The 19,211-nt window shown below is 45.7% G+C and overlaps 1 protein-coding gene across 1 annotated transcript; it reads left to right on the forward strand.

The window, feature by feature from the left end:
* Positions 1-377: 377 nt before the first annotated feature.
* On the forward strand, positions 378-18,447 carry LOC135536681 (centrosomal protein of 170 kDa-like). Its single transcript, XM_064962943.1, has 18 exons — positions 378-502; positions 843-932; positions 1,026-1,104; positions 1,432-1,490; positions 2,171-2,366; positions 5,586-5,723; positions 5,934-6,398; positions 6,676-7,097; positions 7,290-7,418; positions 7,810-7,945; positions 8,175-9,704; positions 9,961-10,213; positions 10,670-10,787; positions 14,126-14,284; positions 15,072-15,160; positions 15,582-15,675; positions 17,139-17,190; positions 17,850-18,447. The coding sequence occupies exons 1-18, from the start codon at positions 398-400 to the stop codon at positions 18,152-18,154; spliced, it is 4,419 nt and encodes a 1,472-aa protein (XP_064819015.1). The 5' UTR covers positions 378-397; the 3' UTR covers positions 18,155-18,447.
* The last annotated feature ends 764 nt before the right edge of the window (positions 18,448-19,211 follow it).

The following is a 19,211-nucleotide window of genomic DNA, read 5'->3' on the forward strand; positions in this document are numbered from 1 at the left end:
ACAGACAAAAATGACAAAGCTCTTTACATTGTGAGCAGCCATATCAAATGCTTTAATAAAAAGGGTATTGATTGTGTTCCCTCCATTTACAGTTGGCTGTTATGACTGGTTGTTCTAACTGATGCTGACCGCTGACCGTGGGCTCTATTCAATCTGTATTGCTGAAGTGTTACAGATTGCGTGATCTACATTTTAAATGTCATTTCCCATTGAGCCGAGATACGCAGCGGTTACCGCGAATGCAGTCTCCTCTAACGCCGGGGAACATGGCCTTTAAATTGAATTCACGCTGCACTGTTGAACTTCCGCGACACTGATTGAGTGGAGCCCCTTGTCTTCTTACACAGGGTGTCATAGTGGTTAAAGGTGAGCAGGTGTGGCAGTGGGTGTGGCAGAGATGAGTGTCTCTTCCTGGTTCCTGGTGAGTGGCGGGGGCATGAGGCACCGCCTCCCCTGGGAGATGATCTTTGTTGGTCGAGACGACTGTGAACTCATGTTACAGGTAAATCATATTTAGTTTTGTAGCGAGTCCAGAACGGAACTCGAACCCGGGTACTGGAGAATGTCAGCCCAACACTGTAGCCGTTATGCCTAAACTGTACTACCGCTGCTAATGTTACGGAGGTGCGTCAATGAACCACTCTGGCATGATGAGTAACCTGAAGACGTGCGGTAGCTCCCAGAGCTGATCTCTAGGCTTTAGTCTTGTCAAGAGACCTGGGTTCGAAATCTAGTGGGTCACACTGCTGCAGGTGACTGCAGGACCAAATGTAATCTATGTCATCTGGATTATAAAGAGATTAGCAGGATTATATTGATTGACTGGATTATTGTGTCTTTAGTCCCGCAGTGTGGACAAACAGCATGCCGTTATCAACTATGAGCCAACTACGGACGAACATAAAGTCAAGGACCTGGGAAGCCTGAATGGGGTAAGTAAGATTTGAATACATTTGAATATGAAATGGTTCATGTGCTTCATAAACTGTTCTAAACTGCTAATAATGATATTCCTTTCCTTCCAGACATTTGTGAATGATGTCAGAATACAGGAGCAGGTGTATATCACTTTGAAAATTGACGACAAGTTGAGGTTTGGATATGATATCCTGTCATGGTGCCATTTTGTCTTTGAAGCTTAGCCTACAGTAGCTCATTGAAATGTCATCAATACCAAAGGAATGACAGTGACAAAAAAAGGACTTCAAGGCCAGAATACGGGTATATAAAACTGTAACGTAATCCCTCTTAATATACTGCCTGAAAAATCATCTACCCTTTCAAACTTACAGCTGTGACTAATGCATAATATATTAGCATATCTGTTTCTGGACTGTACGTCGCTCTGAATAAGAATGTTAAATATCTGTTCTATCTCCTGTGAAGAGCTAAGTCTGTGCTGTACAATCACCTTTCCTTAACCTGTCTCACATACCAACCTGTTCACTGTGGTGCGAGGAGAGCTCCATGTCCCCGAGGAAGCACTAAAGGTTGGTTGGACAGTAGGCTAAAGAAATAGCTAGTTCTCTTTCTGTGTTTCTTATCATCCTATCTCCTCGCCTTTTTCTCAACCATATTGGAGGAGAGGTTCCAAGGTCCCTCCCCTCTGACTTTCTTCTCCCATCCATTTTGAGAAGGAGGCGAGGAGAGAGGATGGAAATATGAATTGAGAAAGAGCCCCAGTAAAATACACTTACAAAGTACTATGAAAGGAAAAGCTCTGAGAAATACCTTTTTTTCTACTACGTTGGTTGATGCATGTTTAATGGAGATTATGTTCAGTCAAGAACGGCGGCAGTTTCTGCTGCATGTGGCAAAACCTCACTGCTTTTGTTCGAACGACAAAAAACATACTTTATGAGGAACTTGGTGATACATTGTTCAGTTAGGTCTGTCTGAATCCTAACGTGAGTTCTACATGCATACATTACTCTGATTTTGCGTGAATAATGAACTGATGCCAATTGAGATTTGCACAACAACAACAAAAATTCTATGCTTACAACCAAGACCGTGACTACTGTATAATTTCACTGATGCAAGGATAGATTGTCCCATGTATGTTGGTGCAAGCATAGAAGAGCTCCTTATCAGACTTACCCTTGTAATCATATCTCTAATGGTGTGAGCTCATCTCCTCTCTGTGTTGTCCTGTGTCCTCGTCTATCAGCATGAGAAGTTTAATAGTCAGCTCCTGCTGCAGATGGTAAAGGCGCCAGAAGCTGCTCCGGTACCATCCAGACCTGCAGTAGAGGTCAAGGCTGCAGCCGAGGGTGGTTCCGAGGGTGGCTCTGACGGGGCGGTGGCAGTGGGTAGTAAACCCCCTGAGACCAGCAGAGAGGGGGTCGGGGACGACAAGCTGGCAGGTGAGAGGGTCTGCACTCTGCATGGACCTTGGAGGGTGACACAGGTGACAGGATTAGGTTAACAGAGATGACAGGACTAGATGACAGAGGTGACAGGATTTTGGCGATGCCACACACCCACACAGTCTGTGCTGTGACAACCGTGTGTCCTGTATTTTTAGTTTCCTACACTAGGCTGTCACCTTAATGTGATTCTAAAGTGCTCTGACTTGGAGACAAATTTGGAGGTCAAACTGTTCTGCCACAATATGTATTTTGGGGACGTGTGTGGGTACAAAGTGGTAGTTCGAGTTTGCAGAGGTCGTTGTTTGTTTCTCAGGGGACATTGCGGTAGACCAGTGGTTCCCAAACTTTTTATAGTCCCGTACCCCTTCAAACATTCAACCTCCAGCTACATACCCCCTCTAGAACCAGGGTCAGCACACTCTCAAATGTTGTTTTTTACCATCATTGTAAGCCTGCCACACACACACTATACAATACATTTATTAAACATAAGAATGAGTGTGAGCGATTGTCACAAGTGGGAAATGATAAAGAGCTGTTATAGGACCAGGGCACAAACAATTATATAATAATCATCAATCATTTTGCTCTTTATTTAACCATCTTACATATAAAAACCTTATTTGTTCATAGAAAATTGTGAGGTTAATGAGAAGGGTGTGCTTGAAAGGATGCACATAACTCTGCAATGTTGGGTTGTATTGGACAGAGTCCCAGTCTTAAATCATTTTCCGCGCAGTCTGTGCCTGTATTTAGTTTTTATGCTAGCCAGGGCCAAGAATCCACTCTCACATAGGTACATGGTTGCAAAGGGCATCAGTGTCTTAACAGTGCAATTTGCCAAGGGTAGGATACTGTCAATCTGTCAGTGGCTTCTGATTAAATTTAATTTTCACTTGTTGCAATTTCGATGAGATATCAGTAAGTGGACTGGAGGCAGGGCATGAAAGGGATAACAAATCCAGTTGTTTGTGTCATCCGTTTCAGGAAATTACCTGCGTAAATGCGCACCCAACTCAGGTGCTTTGCTATATCACATTTGACATTGTCCGTAAGTTTGAGTTCATTTGCACACAAAAAAATCATACAATGATGGAAAGACCTGTGTGTTGTCCTTGTTAATGCAGACAGAGAAGAGCTCCAACTTCTTAATCACAGCCTCATTTTTGTCCCGCACATTGAATATAGTTGCGGAGAATCCCTGTAATCCTCGATTCAGATCATTCAGGCCAGAAAAAACATCACCCAGATAGGCCAGTCGTGTGAGAAACTCGTCATCATGCAAGCGGTCAGACAAGTGACAATTATGGTCAGTAAAGAACACTTTAAGCTCATCTTTCAATTCAAAGAAACGTGTCAATACTTTGTCCCTTGATAACCAGCGTACTTCTGTATGTTGTAAAAGTGTTACATGGTCGCTGCACATATCATTGCATAGTGCAGAAAATACACGAGAGTTCAGGGGCCTTGCTTTAACAAAGTTAACATTTTTCACTGTAGTGTCCAAAACGTCTTTCAAGCTGTCAGGCATTCCCTTGGCAGCAAGAGCCTCTCGGTGGATGCTGCAGTGCACACAAGTGGCGTCGGGAGCAACTGCTTGCACGCTTCATTACCACTCCACTATGTCTCCCTGTCATGGCTTTTGCGCCATCAGTACAGATACCAACACATCTTGACCACCAAAGTCCATTTGATGTCACAAAACTGTCCAGTACTTTTAAAATATCCTCTCATGTTGTCCTGGTTTCCAGTGGTTTGCAGAAGAGGATGTCTTCCTTAATTTACCCCCCATAAACGTAACGGACATATAGCAGGAGCTGTGCCAGGCCAGTCAGGTCTGTTGACTCATCTAGCTGCAACGCATAGAATTCACTGGCTTGTATGCGAAGCAGTAATTGTTTCAAAACATCTCTTGGCATGTCAGTGATGCATCGTGAAATAGTGTTGTTTGATGAAGTTATTGTCTGTATAGTTTTTTTGGCCTTTTCCACAAGCAATGTCCCTGCCATATCTGCAGTAGCAGGAAGAATGAAGTCCTCCACAATAGTATGGGACTTGCCTGTCCTAGCCACTTGGTAGCTCACCATATAAGACGCTTCTAGCCCCTTCTCATTAATGGTATCTGTTGCTTTTATACGCAAAATTTGTCTTAATTCTCGCTCAAAAAACTCCTGTGGCTTATTTTTCTAATTGTCATGTTTTGTTCCTAAATGTCTGCGCAAGAGTGAGGGTTTCATCGAGTTGTGACATAGTACTTTTGCACATATAACGCACTGTGGCTGGGGAAAGGCACTACTCCCATTATAAATGAACCCCCAATCAATGTAGTTCTCATCATATTTGTGCCTCTTCGATGGTCCAATGTCCCTGTCTGTTGTGTCCATGCTAGCTGGGCTAACAACAAATGTATAATAACTGATGCTAGCATCTGATGTGCTTGTGGAAGCAGAACAACTTGTGTCGTCGACAGGTGCAGGTTTAGTACTGCTAGTAGTAGCAGTCAAGCTGGTATGTGTCTCTATGGACGGCGGACTTACTTTTTTTTAACCATTTATCAATTTTCGAGCAAACGGAAAGAGCAGCAGCTACGTTTGGCTACATACAGACCGTTAATGGAATTCCCACGAGAGAGTAACTGTTAATGTGATTGGATGTTAATTATTTGACTAGGCTCCCTGTATTTGACATGGTGTTGTTTGTTTTTTTAACCTTTATTTAACTAGGCAAGTCAGTTAAGAACAAACTCTTATTTTCAATGACAGCCTAGGAACAGTGGGTTAACTGCCTGTTCAGGGGCAGAACGACAGATTTGTACCTTGTCAGCTCGGGGATTTGAACTTGCAACCTTCCGGCAACTAGTCCAACACTAACCACTAGGCTACCCTGCCGTTGTTATTTCACTGAACGTTATTTTTGGCAGTGAAACGAGGCTACTCATGCAAGAAGAAAAAAACTCACCCAACTGTATAGCCCTGTTGGAAAATATAAATGGACTGTTTGAAAATGTGAGATTTTTTTTTTTTATAAATAATCACATTTTTATTTGGCATACCTTCCGAAGGCAATGCGCGTGGAGATACCTGCCGTAGACAAACTAGGAGGTTAAACTTGTTCTGTCACAATAGTATTTTGGAGAACTGTGAGGAAACACAATTTCAGTTCAAAACAAAATCCATGTCTTTCTCACTGACCTTGGTGTCGTTTCTTTCCCAGGGGACATTGCAGTACTAAAAAGGGGCACCCCTCTGTACGGCCAGCCTTCCTGGTGGGGGGACGGGGACGCAGACGATGAGAACTCTGGGAAGCAGGATGGGACGACAACTGACAGGAAGCAGGAGAGATCTGAGTCAGGTAGATGCTGTCTAGCCTGGAATACAGACTGAAGTTCGCTGTGTTTCACTTTGTCTGTCTGCCTGTCTGTCTGTGTGCCTGTTTATACATCAAAAACCACCCTACCAGATAACAGTAGACTTTTGCCTTTCTGGTAGCATATGACAGCAATTGAATCTCAAAGTCTAAGTCCTTGTGTTACGCCATGTTGATATCTGCTTCAAACGACAGATTGTAAAGACCCCAAGGAGACAACAGCCGGGGCCCAGGAGAATGGCCTGTACACCTCAAGCCAGGAGCCCAGTTACTTCGAGATCCCCTCCTATACCAATGAACCCCCCTCCCAAGACACGGAAGGCGCTACCACCACTAACCCCGCCTCCGGCCCTGAAGCCGTCCCCCAGGGCCACGCCTCCTTCACCATCGAGTTTGACCTGCAGGCGTCCAATAAGGTGGCGGTTAAGGACCGGGTGGCGAAGGTGGTGCCGGAGGTGAGGCCACGGCCCCCAAAGAAGGGCGCGGGAGAGGAGCTGAGCGCCCTGCAAACCGCCATGGTGGCGGCGGAGGTGAAAGTAGCTGATTGGCTGGCCCAGAACGAGATCCCATTGGCCCGTACGGAGTCAGTTGACAGAGTGGTGGAGGATGACGGGGAGAGCGTGAAGAGTGATGTGCCGGTTCAGCTGAAGAGTCTTAAAGGTAAGACCAACCAACCAATCACCATAAGAATAGAATTGAGATTTTTCCGTCAGCAAGTCCTCTTGCTATTGCATTACATAGCACTACACAGTTATTACACTATGAGACAGTTTCCCAAACACAGATTAAGATTAGTCCTTGATTTGAAAGTATGCGCATCGAAAGGGCTTCATAGTCTAGGACTATGCTTAATCGGTGTCTGGGAAACCAAACTAATAGGTTCATAGGATTATAACTGCACACACCAAACGTCCAACCCCCTTCTCTCTCGTTTCAGGTAGTAAACATGAGGACGGTACCCAGAGCGACTCAGAGAACGCAGCCGCGCTGGGCGAGCAACGCCGGGCCGCCCTCGAGGATCACTCCAGGGGGCTGTGGGGCGGCCGACTAGTGGGGTCAGGGGTCAAGATACGAGAGGGGCGCGCCAACGTCCCAGAGGGACTCTTTGCCGAGGAAGATAGCCCAGCCCGTCGACACAGGTCCTCAGCTTCCAAAATGGCACCCATCGGAGGAGAGATAAGAGAGAGAGAGAGGACCAAGGATTCCGTTCCTTACCACCGCGACCAACACCAACCGATAGGACTTGGGGAGGGGTATCAGAATCGCCATGGAGACGACTATAGCGACCGGGGGACCTATACCATAGAGATAGAGAACGAAGATAACCAAGAGGAGGAGGCCAGGAGAATGATTGACAAGGTGGGGATGGTAAATAGGACTTTAATGAGCTTAAACTGTCATTTGAATCCTGTTTCAATTGGTGTCTTTTTTTGACAAGGGCATGGCCTCGTATTTACTGCAAGTGTGGGCAAGTGCACTAAGCCCACATTGTGTTGACCTCTCGATTGAATGTTTGGTTGAATATTTATTGAAGTCCATGTTCTGGCCCAGGTATTTGGTGTGGAGGACTACCAGACTCTGTCCAGGGTGGCGGGCTATCCTGACATCCAGAGAGAGAGACTGACCACTCAGAGACCAGGCTCAGGAGACAGAGGCAAGGCTGGACATATCGAACCAGAGGTAACAGCATTTCTGTCTGTCGACACAGAGACTCTCCATTGCAGAGGAGTGAAGGAGTTCAACTCCCAGTCAGACACTACTGTAGATTTGCTAGTTTTATACTCCCAAGATTAAGACAGACCTCACACATAAAGAAAGCTTTCAGTTTGATGCCATTACTCGTGGGGGAAAAAATACACGTTTTTATAAAGAAAGGATACATGCTCTCAAAAGTGTGGTTGTGTTTGAAGTAGTCCTAAGCATTTTACCTGTAAATAATAGATGCGTACATGCCACTGTGACATTCTGACTAGTAGAATTTGTCCTCGTCTTCCCCTGTGCTCTAGTCTCTCCCCTTTATATTGGGGGCTGAGTGTTGTTCAATTTCGGTTTCTCCCCTGTTTGTCTCCAGTCTCTCCCAGAGGAGCTGGTTGTGGGCGGTCCCAGGTGGGTCTCCCAATGGGCTACTCTGGCAGCCAGCCACATCAGGACTGACCCTGAGGGCTCTGGAGCTGAGTCCCATGTCCACTACCACACCGAGGACAGAGGTGCTACTGCTGGGTTTAGACCTGTTCTGAAATTGAAGTGCTTTGCTGTTTTTCAGTTGTTTTCCATTTATTAGTCATACCACTTTTTTCAGTATAAAGTCAATAATAACTAGAATAAAGAAAAGTGTTGGGTGTTGGGTATTTATATTGCCAATATATGAGAGTTAGTTAGACACAGTAGAGATTATTGTGTAGAAATGATGATGTTTTATACCCTGTCTCTCTATAGCTGAGATCAGTGAGTCCAGTCACTCTGCCTCCATGGCCTCCACCAGCTATACAGAGCGCAAGAGGAGAACCCTGCCCCAGCTCCCCTCCACCGAGGAGGCAACCCCAGGGGGGAGGAGATCCCCTGGTCCAGCTCACCGCCCCTCTGATGTGGGGGAGAAACAGGACACTGAGCTCCAGGAGAAGGAGAACCAGGAGACGGGGAGAGGTGGGAGGACCAAGCCTGGTGGTGGAGGTGGTGGGGGTAGCCAGGCTGGTAGTGTGGGTGGAAGCACCAGAGGAAGTCCGAAAAAAGGCTCTCCAGCGAAGAACCAAGATGCGGGAAGCCGGAAAGAAACTGTGTTGGCGAAACTGCCTCCTCGGCCAGGGAATAGTGGGGGGAAGAGACTGGAGGAGGCACGGAGGAGGAAGAAGGAGATGGAGGAGAAGGCTAAAGAAAGGGAGAGTGCTGGGAAGCCTCTTCTTAGACAAGAGAGCTTTACGGTGGAGAGACCCAGCACCAACGTCCCCCAGGAGCTCATCCCACGGATTGACACGCAAACTGGGGCACGAATACTGACAAAGGAGGGCAGAGTGGATAGTACCACCCGGCAGAAGGACTCAGAGGCGGTGGCTGCGTTTCTGGAGACAACGGTATCAGACCTGGGTGAACCAATTAGCCAGTCCATCGAGGGGTCTTTGTCGCCTGAGTCAGATGTGGACACCACCAGCACCATTAGCCAGGCAGCGGGCGTCGGAGGGCGGAAGGTGGTCCACCAGAAGAGACGTACCCTAACTGCCCAGCAGAAAGAGAGGGAGAAGACGGTGCTGTGCTCCTCCACCAAGGGGCCTACCAGAGCCAGAGATACCCAGGATAGGAAACCCAAATCCAGACCGTCTGGAGGACAAGGGACCCGCCAAGCTGGTCGTGCCTGGACCTCCCTGGACCTAACAGATGACGACGTCAACTCCAACTCCCTCCTCTCCGACTCCCAACCCTCCTTACAGGAGGTTAGCTCCCACAGTTCCCACGCCAGAACCCAGGCCGGAAGCACCAGAGTGGAGGCTAGCACCAAGGCTAGCCGGGCTAAAAACACCCAGGCATCCAGCACCACCACAAACACCCTCAGTAAACCTACCACCACCTTGCCCAAGGTGCGGCCCACCCGGGCCTCGATACTCAGACGTGCCCGTTTGGGGGACTCCTCCGATACCGAACCAGCCGACATGGACCGGATGTCCGTAGCCTCCGAGGCTAGCACCGCTAGCTCCAGGTCCGCGGCTCCCGGACCAGGGTTCCGGAGAGGCCTGTCCCGCATTGAGGCCCTGGCCCAGCCCAGGAAGCCCAGGATGGGATCTCCGTCTGCCCAGAGTGACTCAGAGGCCACGGGGGGCCGTAGCCGGGGGATAGGGGCTCGTAGCATTGCTACCGACTACGCCGTCCGACAGGGACTCAGAGGAGTCAGCAACATGGGAGGGATAATACCCAGGGCCAGGGCTAACAGCGCCTCCAAACTACCTGACAAGTCTAAGGGCTACATCACCCCCACAGGTAACATACTGTACTGTCTGATACAGAAGTAGTGTTTCTGAGTGACTGTTCTCTAGTAACTTATCCACCGCAATGTTTGATTTGGTATCATGTTTGTGCTATAGTCTTTGTAGGTTCTGTCATTATTCAGCATCTTTATGTACATTTATATGTATGAGTAAAATCTCTTCTCTATGGACAGTTGTGTGTATCTAGAAGTGGTGAAGCCCTCAATCACTACTACTGCTACTGACAAAACATCTTCTCTTGACTCCAGCTGGTGGCCGGTGGCGCCGGATGCCCATGGACTACGCCTCCACCTCGGAGGACGAGTTCGGCTCCAACCGCCACCCGTCCAAGCACGGAGGTCCCGCCCGGCAGTTTGCGTCGCCGCGGCTGACCCAGCTGGGTGGCTCCGCCCCTGCCACGCCCAGTCCGGGGGGTATAGCGGCTCTGAGGCAGCAGTCAGCAGGCAGAGAACAGGAGGAGTACATGAAGGACTGGACCACTCACAGTGAAGAGATCGCCAGGTATGGAGGAGCAGTCTGTACTGTACATATACAGAGAAACTGTAGGGTCAATTCCATAGGGGAGCAATCTCACTAGGCCTATACAATATAATAGGGTCAATTCTATAGGGGAGCAATCTCACTAGGCCTGTACAATATAATGGGGTCAATTCTATAGGGGAGCAATCTCACTAGGCCTATACAATATAATAGGGTCAATTCTATAGGGGAGCAATCTCACTAGGCCTATACAATATAATAGGATCAATTCTATAGGGGAGCAATCTCACTAGGCCTATACAATATAATAGGGTCAATTCTATAGGGGAGCAAGTTACTTTGAGACCCAGTATAACCTCAAAAGTATCCATTTTGCAACATTCATTATTTCACTTCAGGTACTATATACGCACAATAATACACATTAGAAGTAAAAATCAAGGGTATTTAACTGATTCATTCCCTGTATGTTGACAGGATCAGTCAGGACCTAGCCAAAGACCTGGCGATGCTAGCCAGGGAGATCCATGACGTGGCCGGAGAGATCGACTCAGTCAGCCCAGCCGCTAGTGCTGCCACTGACCCAGGAGCCATGGTACTACACATCCCACGATGCAATAATCCCACTTTATGTAGCTGTTGACATCAGTCATGATTTCCCCAAAAGTCTGTGCTACATGTACATATCAGGGCCCATATTCATAAAGCGTCTCAGAGTGCTGATCTAGTGATATGATCTAAATTCTAAAAACTGAGCCTAGATCAGTACTCCTTTCAGAAGCTATATAAATACGGGCCCTGACGCCTGCTCCTTGTGAATATTGTGGATTTACAGTACCTGTCAAAAGGTTGGACACACCTGCTCATTCAAGGGTTTTTCTTTGTTTGTACTATTTTCTATATTGTAGAATAATAGTGAAGACATCAAAACTATGAAATATCACATATAGAATCATATAGTAACCAAAAAAGTGTTAAACAAATAAAAATATACTTTAGATTTTAGATTCTTCAAAGATTCTCTCCCTTGATGACAGTTTTGCACACTCTTGGCATTCTCTCAACCAGCTTCACCAGGAATGCTTTTCCAACAGTCTTGAAGGAGTTCCACCATATGCTGAGCATTTGTTGGCTGCTTTTCCTTCACTCTGTGGTCCCAAACCATCTCAGTTGGGTTGAGGTCGATGATTGTGGAGGCCAGGTCATCTGATGCAGCATTTCATCACTCTCCTTCTTGGTCAAATAGCCCTTACACAGCCTGGAGGTGTGTTGGGTCATTGTCCTGTTGAAAAACAAATGATAGTCCCACTAAGCGCAAACCAGATGGCTAGTGATGGCGTATTGAATCAAATCAAATCAAATTTATTTATATAGCCCTTCGTACATCAGCTGATATCTCAAAGTCAATCACCACCTTCCGGAGACACCTGAAACCCCACCTCTTCAAGGAATACCTAGGATAGGATAAAGCAATCCTTCTCACCCCCCCCTTATGATTTAGATGCACTATTGTAAAGTGGCTGTTCCACTGATGTCAGGTGAATTCACCAATTTGTAAGTCGCTCTGGATAAGAGCGTCTGCTAAATGACTTAAATGTAAATGTAAAGAGCTGTACAGAAACCCAGCCTAAAACCCCAAACAGCAAGCAATGCAGGTGTAGAAGCATGGTGGCTAGGAAAAACTCCCTAGAGAGGAACCAGGCTATGTGGGGTGGCCAGTCCTCTTCTGGCTGTGCCGGGTGGAGATTATAACAGAACATGGCCAAGATGTTCAAATGTTCATAAATTGCCAGCATGGTCGAATAATAATAAGGCAGAACAGTTGAAACTGGAGCAGCAGCACGGCCAGGTGGACTGGGGACAGCAAGGAGTCATCATGTCAGGTAGTCCTGGGGCATGGTCCTAGGGCTCAGGTCCTCCGAGAGAGAGAAAGAGAGAGAGGAGAGAATTAGAGAACGCACACTTAGATTCACACAGGACACCGAATTGGACAGGAGAAGTACTCCAGATGTAACAAACAAACCCTAGCCCCCCGACACATAAACTACTGCAGCATAAATACTGGAGGCTAAGACAGGAGGGGTCAGGAGACACTGTGGCCCCATCCGAGGACACCCCCGGACAGGGCCAAACAGGAAGGATATAACCCCACCCACTTTGCCAAAGCACAGCCCCCACACCACTAGAGGGATATCTTAAACCACCAACTTACCATCCTGAGACAAGGCTGAGTATAGTCCACAAAGATCTCCGCCATAGCACAACCCAAGGGGGGGCGCCAACCCAGACAGGATGACCACATCAGTGAATCAACCCACTCAGGTGACGCACCCCTATTGCTGCAGAATGTTGTGGTAGCCATGTTGGTTAAGTGTGCCTTGAATTCTAAATAATTCAGACAGTGTCACCAGCAAAGCACTCACACACCTCCTCCTCCATACTTCATGGTGGGAACTACACATACAGAGATCATCTGTTTACCTACTCTGCGTCTCACAAAGACACAGCTGTTGGAACCAAAAATCTCAAATTTGAAAGGACAGATTTCCACCGGTCTATTGTCCATTGCTCGTGTTTCGTGGCCCAAGCAAGTCTTTTCTTATTATTGGTGTCCTTTAGTAGTGGTTTCTTTGCAGCAATTCGACCATGAAGGCCTGATTCACGCAATCTCCTCTGAACAGTTGATGTTGAGATGTATCTGTTACTTGCCCTTTGTGAAGCATTTATTTGGGCTGCAATCTGAGGTGCAGTTAACTCTAATTAACTTATCCTCTGCAGCAGAGGTAACTATAGGTTTTCCTTTCCTGTGGCGGTCCTCATGAGAGCCAGTTTCATCATAGCGCTTGATGGTTTTTGCAACTACACTTGAAGAAACTTTCAAAGTCCTTGAAATTTTCCACATTAACTGACCTTTATGTCTTCAAGTAATGATGGACTGCCGTTTCTCTTTGCTTATTTGAGCTGTTCTTGCCATAGTATGGACTTGGTCTTTTACCAAATAGGGCTATCTTCTGTATACCACCCCTACCTTGTCACAACACAACGCATTGGCTCAAACGCATTTAGAAGGAAAGAAATTCCACAAATGAACTTTTAACTAGGCACACATGTTAATTGAAATGATTTCCAGGTTAGTACCTCATGAAGCTGGTTGAGAGAATGCCAAGCGTGTGTAATGAACACGATGGGAGACAGAGAGCTGGTTTCAAGCACTAGGCGCAGCAGGTGTTTATTGTAAAGAACCACAGGAGGGGGCAGGTAGCTGGGTCCAGGGACAGGCTGAAGGTCATACACAGGGTCAAACACAGGCAGGGAAAAGGCTAGTAACATAGTCCGGGAGATCAGGCAATAGGTTGATAACAGGAAATCCTGTTATTGAACCTAAAATACAGGCAGGGAAAAGTCAAAAGGCGTCGTTAGTGAGGCAGTCAATAACTATCATACACTATCATACACGGGAGGATTAACTAACAGGACCACCAGCGCTCCGAATAGAAGTGTGTCACAAAACAAACAATACCTCACGGTGATGGGGTGGAAAGAACTGAACTAAATAGTTTGTGATAATGACATACAGGTGTGTGAACAGGTGGTCAGAATTCAGGTGATTGGGATCTGGAGAGTGAGCTGCGTTCAGGGGATCTACGTGTTTGAGAGTGTGGGTTGGAAGCAGACGTTACAGCGTGTGCAAAGCTGTCATCAAGGCAAATGGCAGCTACTTTGAAGAATCTCAAATATCAAATAGATTTTTATTTGTTTAACACTTTTTTGGTTACTACATGATTCCATACGTGTTATTTCATAGTTTTGATGTCGTCACTATTATTCTACAGTGTAGAAAAGAGTCAACATATGATGTAGATGTGTCCAACCTTTTGACTTGTACTGTATATATCAGAAAACAATTTAGTTTGTATTGGGTGCTTTGCCCAGTTGGAGGAGCGAGTTTTTGACGATGGCTTGGATCTGGGGAGCGGCCCGTCAACAGAGAGCATTCTGGGTAATAACATCCGCCCCGTGGAGCTCCGGCCACGCAACTCTAACAGACAGGGTCCCCGCGCCATTCGCCGCCAGACCTGGAACAGAGAGGACGTGAGTTGTTGCCGCCTGAAATCCAAACTAAAAAAGTGAAAGTATTTGATTGTACTCTGGTTTAGCCTGGTTTCTAGTTGGTTTCAGCTTTTCTTTATCCAATGTGTGTTTATAATGACAATGGCAACATTAATAGTTTGAGATAATAATAAAAAACGTTTGAAAAACAGTCGTTAGAGAGAGAGACAAAATACAGCCCATCAACCAAAAGGACTTGATGTCAGGGTGAATTGACCCTATTCCATCAGAAACCTACTGTATTATTGATGAAACAGTGTGTAACTTGACAAGGTATTAGCAAACCAATTAGGCACATTTTAGCAGTCTTGATATAACATATTGAACTGAAATGCAATGATTCATTGGATCAGTCTAAAACTTCGCACATACACTGCTACCATCTAGCGGCCAAAATCTAAATTGGCCGCTAGATGGTAATCCATATATGGCAGCAGAATAGTGGTATCAAGAATATGCATATCCTTGCTTCAATGCCTGAGCTACAGGCAGTTAGATTTGGGTATGTCTTTTTAGGCGAAAATTGAAAAAAAGGGTCAGATCCTTATGAGGTTATTAATAACACATTTATTAATATATTAATGATGGATGATGCTGGTTTCTGGGAGATTTGGGCAAAAATAAGCTATTCTATATCTAATATCCTCATGGTTTTGTGACTGCATATAGCCTTGGTATCCCTGCCTGTCCTAGTTATTATGCTATTTTAGGTGTTTACTGAAACACCTCTTACATAAGACCTCCTCTTTTCCTTGTTGTTTCCCCTCAGGCGGTGTTGGACAGTTTACTATTAGCATCTGTGACCCAGCTCTCGGCACGGATACGCCATTCTGTGGACAAAACAGCCGGCAAAATCAGGTAGGCATCACCTTTCATCACGATTCACTCAAAGAAAAGGAATGTGAAATAATGAATTCCATGATTTTGATGATGAAGTGTTAGGAGTGCTTTATGAGTTGGAAGTGAACCCAAGCAGTGTGAAATAATAGGCTCGCGTTTGACTTTGAAGAAATTCTATTCTGAATACATGCAGCTACATGCTGTGCTTTGAACTGGATCAAATCCGGATAACGACAAGGAAGAATCAGTAGTGTTGTATAAGATATGATGGCTTGTATCCTAGAGAATACTGTATCCTAATTTGGATACTATGAATGGCACTTCATAAAGGTTAAGATGACAACTTGAAACATCCGCCCTCACTTTTTAAACATCAGAAACCACTTTCATGTTCCCCCTCTACCCATTTCACACAAATTATTTTTGAAATCTTCTCCAGGATATTATTCAAAGATAAGGACCGGAAATGGGACGAGATTGAGAATAAACTCCAAGCCGAGCATGACTCTCTACTCCTCAAGACTTCCAGCACGGTAAGGTGCCAGAGCCCTACTGTCCTTACCTCACACCTTGCTGTACCACCCAGCTGCTGTGATAAATGACTGCAGAGGACCGGTGGAAATAGTTTCAAGTTCAGGTTTCAAGGTGTATTAGTCGTAGGTAGCGGATACACATAGTATACACCGTCCAACCAAATGTGTACTCGCAGGTTCCTTCTGGATAGTGCAACCACAATAAAACTTAATAAAAGATAATAATAGAAACATAAAGTTAATGGTTCGGTAGAATAGAATAAACATTTTAGCATAAGTATAATACAGGAAGGCACAATTTAGTCCAATATTTACATGTGTTTTGGGGGCAAGTGTTTAAATTGTGCAGTATTTAGAAACAATAATAACATTCTGGTAGAGGCAGTTGTGATGTGTGTGTAGCATGAATGTATATGTGTCTGTGTGGGTGTGTGAATGCTTGAGTCAGGGAGTGCATGTGTGCTACGGTGTGGAGAATCAGAGCAGGTGGTCAGTCCAGTTCAAGTGTTCAGCAGTCTGATGGCTTGTAGATAGAAACTGTCTCTGAGCCTGTTGGTATCAGACCTCGTGCTCCGATAACGTCTGCCCAACGGGACGGGAGTGAACAGCTCGTGGCTGGGGTTTGTATAGAGTCCTTGATGATGCTGCGGGCCTTCCTCAGGCACCGTTTCGAGTAGATGTCCTTGATAGGTGGGAGCACAGTCCCAGTGATGTACTGGGGCCATCTTCACCACCCGCTGGAGGGCCTTGCGGTCATAGACAGAGCAATTCCAGGCCACGACGCTCTCGGTGGTGCAAGAGAAGTGCCTGGTTAACATCTAAACACAAACCAGAGAGTGCTTATTTGGGGTGATGATGCAACAAAACTTTGGGACGGTAAATAATTGATGTCTTCTACCACCACCTGGGAAGCTCGGAGTAGTTTTAAAGGCCGTCGTTGGCTGATGGTGCTGTTGCATTAATCATGTCTGTTAAGCCTGCCATACACCCAGATGTAGTAGGACGACCTAAACAGAAGGTGGTCAGGGGGTGAGGTAAGGACGTGTTTCTCAAACCTGCCCCATCGGTCTGCACAGTCACATTTGTTTAATTGAGATGTGAGTTGGCATCACTTTCTGAATCAAGATAATAAGTCACTTCCTCTCAATTCTGAAAGTATAAGTTATGATGTTTCTCTCCCTCCCTCCCTCTATCCCTCCCTCCCTCCCTCTGTCTTTCTCTCCCTCCCTCCCTCCCTCTGTCTTTCTCTCCCTCCCTCCCTCTGTCTTTCTCTCCCTCCCTCCCTCCCTCCCTCCCTCCCTCCCCTCCCTCCCTCCCTCCCTCCCTCCCTCCCTCCCTCCCTCTGTCTTTCTCTCCCTACCTCCCATCAATGTCTTATCGTGAACGGTATCCCTTCTTCAATTCCCTAAACAATTTTTGTGTGTTTTGTTGACCTTTTTGTTTGTTGTGTGGTTGTTTACCAGGAGATCACCACCATCCTCCAGGATCTGAAGAGAGTGGAGAGACAGTTACTAGGTATGAGTCCTGAGACAGTCATACATGATTTGATTTCAGCTGTATATAGTACAAGTCATATAGATAGATATACAGTTAGCATATGCATAGAGCATCTATATTCAAACTTACTTCATCATATCAATCATCACATTATTATATATAAATAAATCTTCCATTCTCTGATTGATTGACTGTTTGCTTGATTGACTGATTGACAGACCTCCTCTTTGACTGACGGATTAACAGACCTTCTCCTCTTTGATTGATTGACAGAACTCCTCTTTGATTGACTGATTGTCAGACCTTCTCCTCTTTAATTGACTGATTGCCAGACCTTCTCCTATTTGATTGACTGATTGACAGACCTTCTCCCCTTTGACTGACTGATTGGCAGACCTCTTTGACTGACTGATCGACAGACCTCTTTGATTGACTGATTGACAGAACTTCACCTCTTTGATTGATTGACGGAACTCCTCTTTGATTGACTGATTGACATTCCTTCTCCTCTTTGATTGATTGATTGACAGTCCTTCTCCTCTTTGACTGACTGATTTACAGACCTTCTCCTCTTTGACTGACTGATTGACAGACCTTCTCCTCTTTGACTGACTGATTGACAGACCTCCTCCTCTTTCATTGACTTAGACCTTCTCCTTCTCCTCTTTGCTCCACAGTGATTGATGTGATGGTGGATCCGGACGGCACCCTGGATGCCCTGACCAGCCTGGGACTGACCAGCCCTCTGACCGACCTGCAGAGGGTCAGTCCTGGGGCAGTGGGGCCCTCCGCTGCCAGTCACCCCCCTGGAGGTAGTAATGGAGAAGGCCCTTCTAGCAGCACCCTGTCGGCCCCCAGCGGTGGACCCTCCTCGGGGGCCTCAGGCACCTCTACCCAGGTGGCAGAGAGAGATCTGGGACTCCATGTGAATAATAATCGGCCCTCTAGTGGTGGAGAACAGAACTGTGTGGTTCATAAATGAGGAGGATACTGGATCTAGAACACACTACTAAAGTACAACTACCTAAACACTTGCGTGGAGGGGCCCTGATTGAGGCTCACTACTAGGGAGAATGGTAAAAGACTTGGAGAGATGGGACTCCCACTGGGCACAGATGTCAATTCAATGTCTATTCTACATTGGTTTTAATGTCATTCCATTGAAATGACGTGGAAACTACGTTGACTCAACTAGTGTACTGGACAATGTCTGGACAAACCTCCTGAACATCAGACCTGACCAAAAGAGAAGTAAATAAACCATTTTTAATCTTTGTCTATGACATACCAATCCGTTTGTTCATATGAATTGGAGCCAACAGTGAGCTTGTTCTGTAGCTATAACATGTATATAGAAGGGTTGTGAAAGGATTATGTACTGTCAATACAATCTATGTACCAGCACATGTCCTACAGTCCGTTATCAACACTACTATATCAATATTCTTGAACACATTTGGAAAGTATCAAGAGTTATTTTGCATTATGGTCTGCTAACTGCACCTGCTTCTGGTTGATTGATGACTTTTCAGAAGACATTTGATATGATTCTGTTTGTGTTCGACAGTGTTGCCGATTGTGTAACACCGTGTAACTTTACACACTAAAAACAAATGGTTCTATATAGTGGCAAATAAGGGTTCTTTGGCTTTGGTTCTTTAACCATACTCATAAGGTTCTAAATGGAACCTGTATGGTGCTATGAAGAACCTTTTCCATTAAAAAAGGTTATATATAGAGCCAAAAAGGGTTCCGCTGTGGTTCCAACCCTTTTGGGGGCTATATAGAACCCTTTTTTATGGAGAATGGTTCTGTAAAGAACCTTCTCAATCTCAAAGGTTGTTTAATTCAGATTTAATAGACATATTATATTGTTAAAATTCCATCGTTTTTTTTATTGTTGAATCAGGTATGCTAGCTCTGGAACAGCTGGGGGTTCCTGAGGAGAGAATTGATAACTACTTAGTCAAACGCTCTCAATTGACACAAGGCCATACGTGAGTTTGTCACTGGCTATAGTCACATATTGTATCGCATAG

The sequence above is a fragment of the Oncorhynchus masou genome, chromosome 5 (assembly GCF_036934945.1).
Source record: "Oncorhynchus masou masou isolate Uvic2021 chromosome 5, UVic_Omas_1.1, whole genome shotgun sequence".
NCBI lineage: Eukaryota > Metazoa > Chordata > Actinopteri > Salmoniformes > Salmonidae > Oncorhynchus > Oncorhynchus masou.

Excerpts from the sequence above, each read along its gene's own strand:
- LOC135536681 (XM_064962943.1), top strand. The coding sequence starts at position 398 with ATGAGTGTCTCTTCCTGGTTCCTGGTGAGTGGCGGGGGCATGAGGCAC. Across the intron at positions 7,098-7,289 it reads CCAGGAGAATGATTGACAAG|GTATTTGGTGTGGAGGACTA; the intron begins GTGGGGATGGTA and ends GTTCTGGCCCAG. Across the intron at positions 14,285-15,071 it reads AGACCTGGAACAGAGAGGAC|GCGGTGTTGGACAGTTTACT; the intron begins GTGAGTTGTTGC and ends GTTTCCCCTCAG.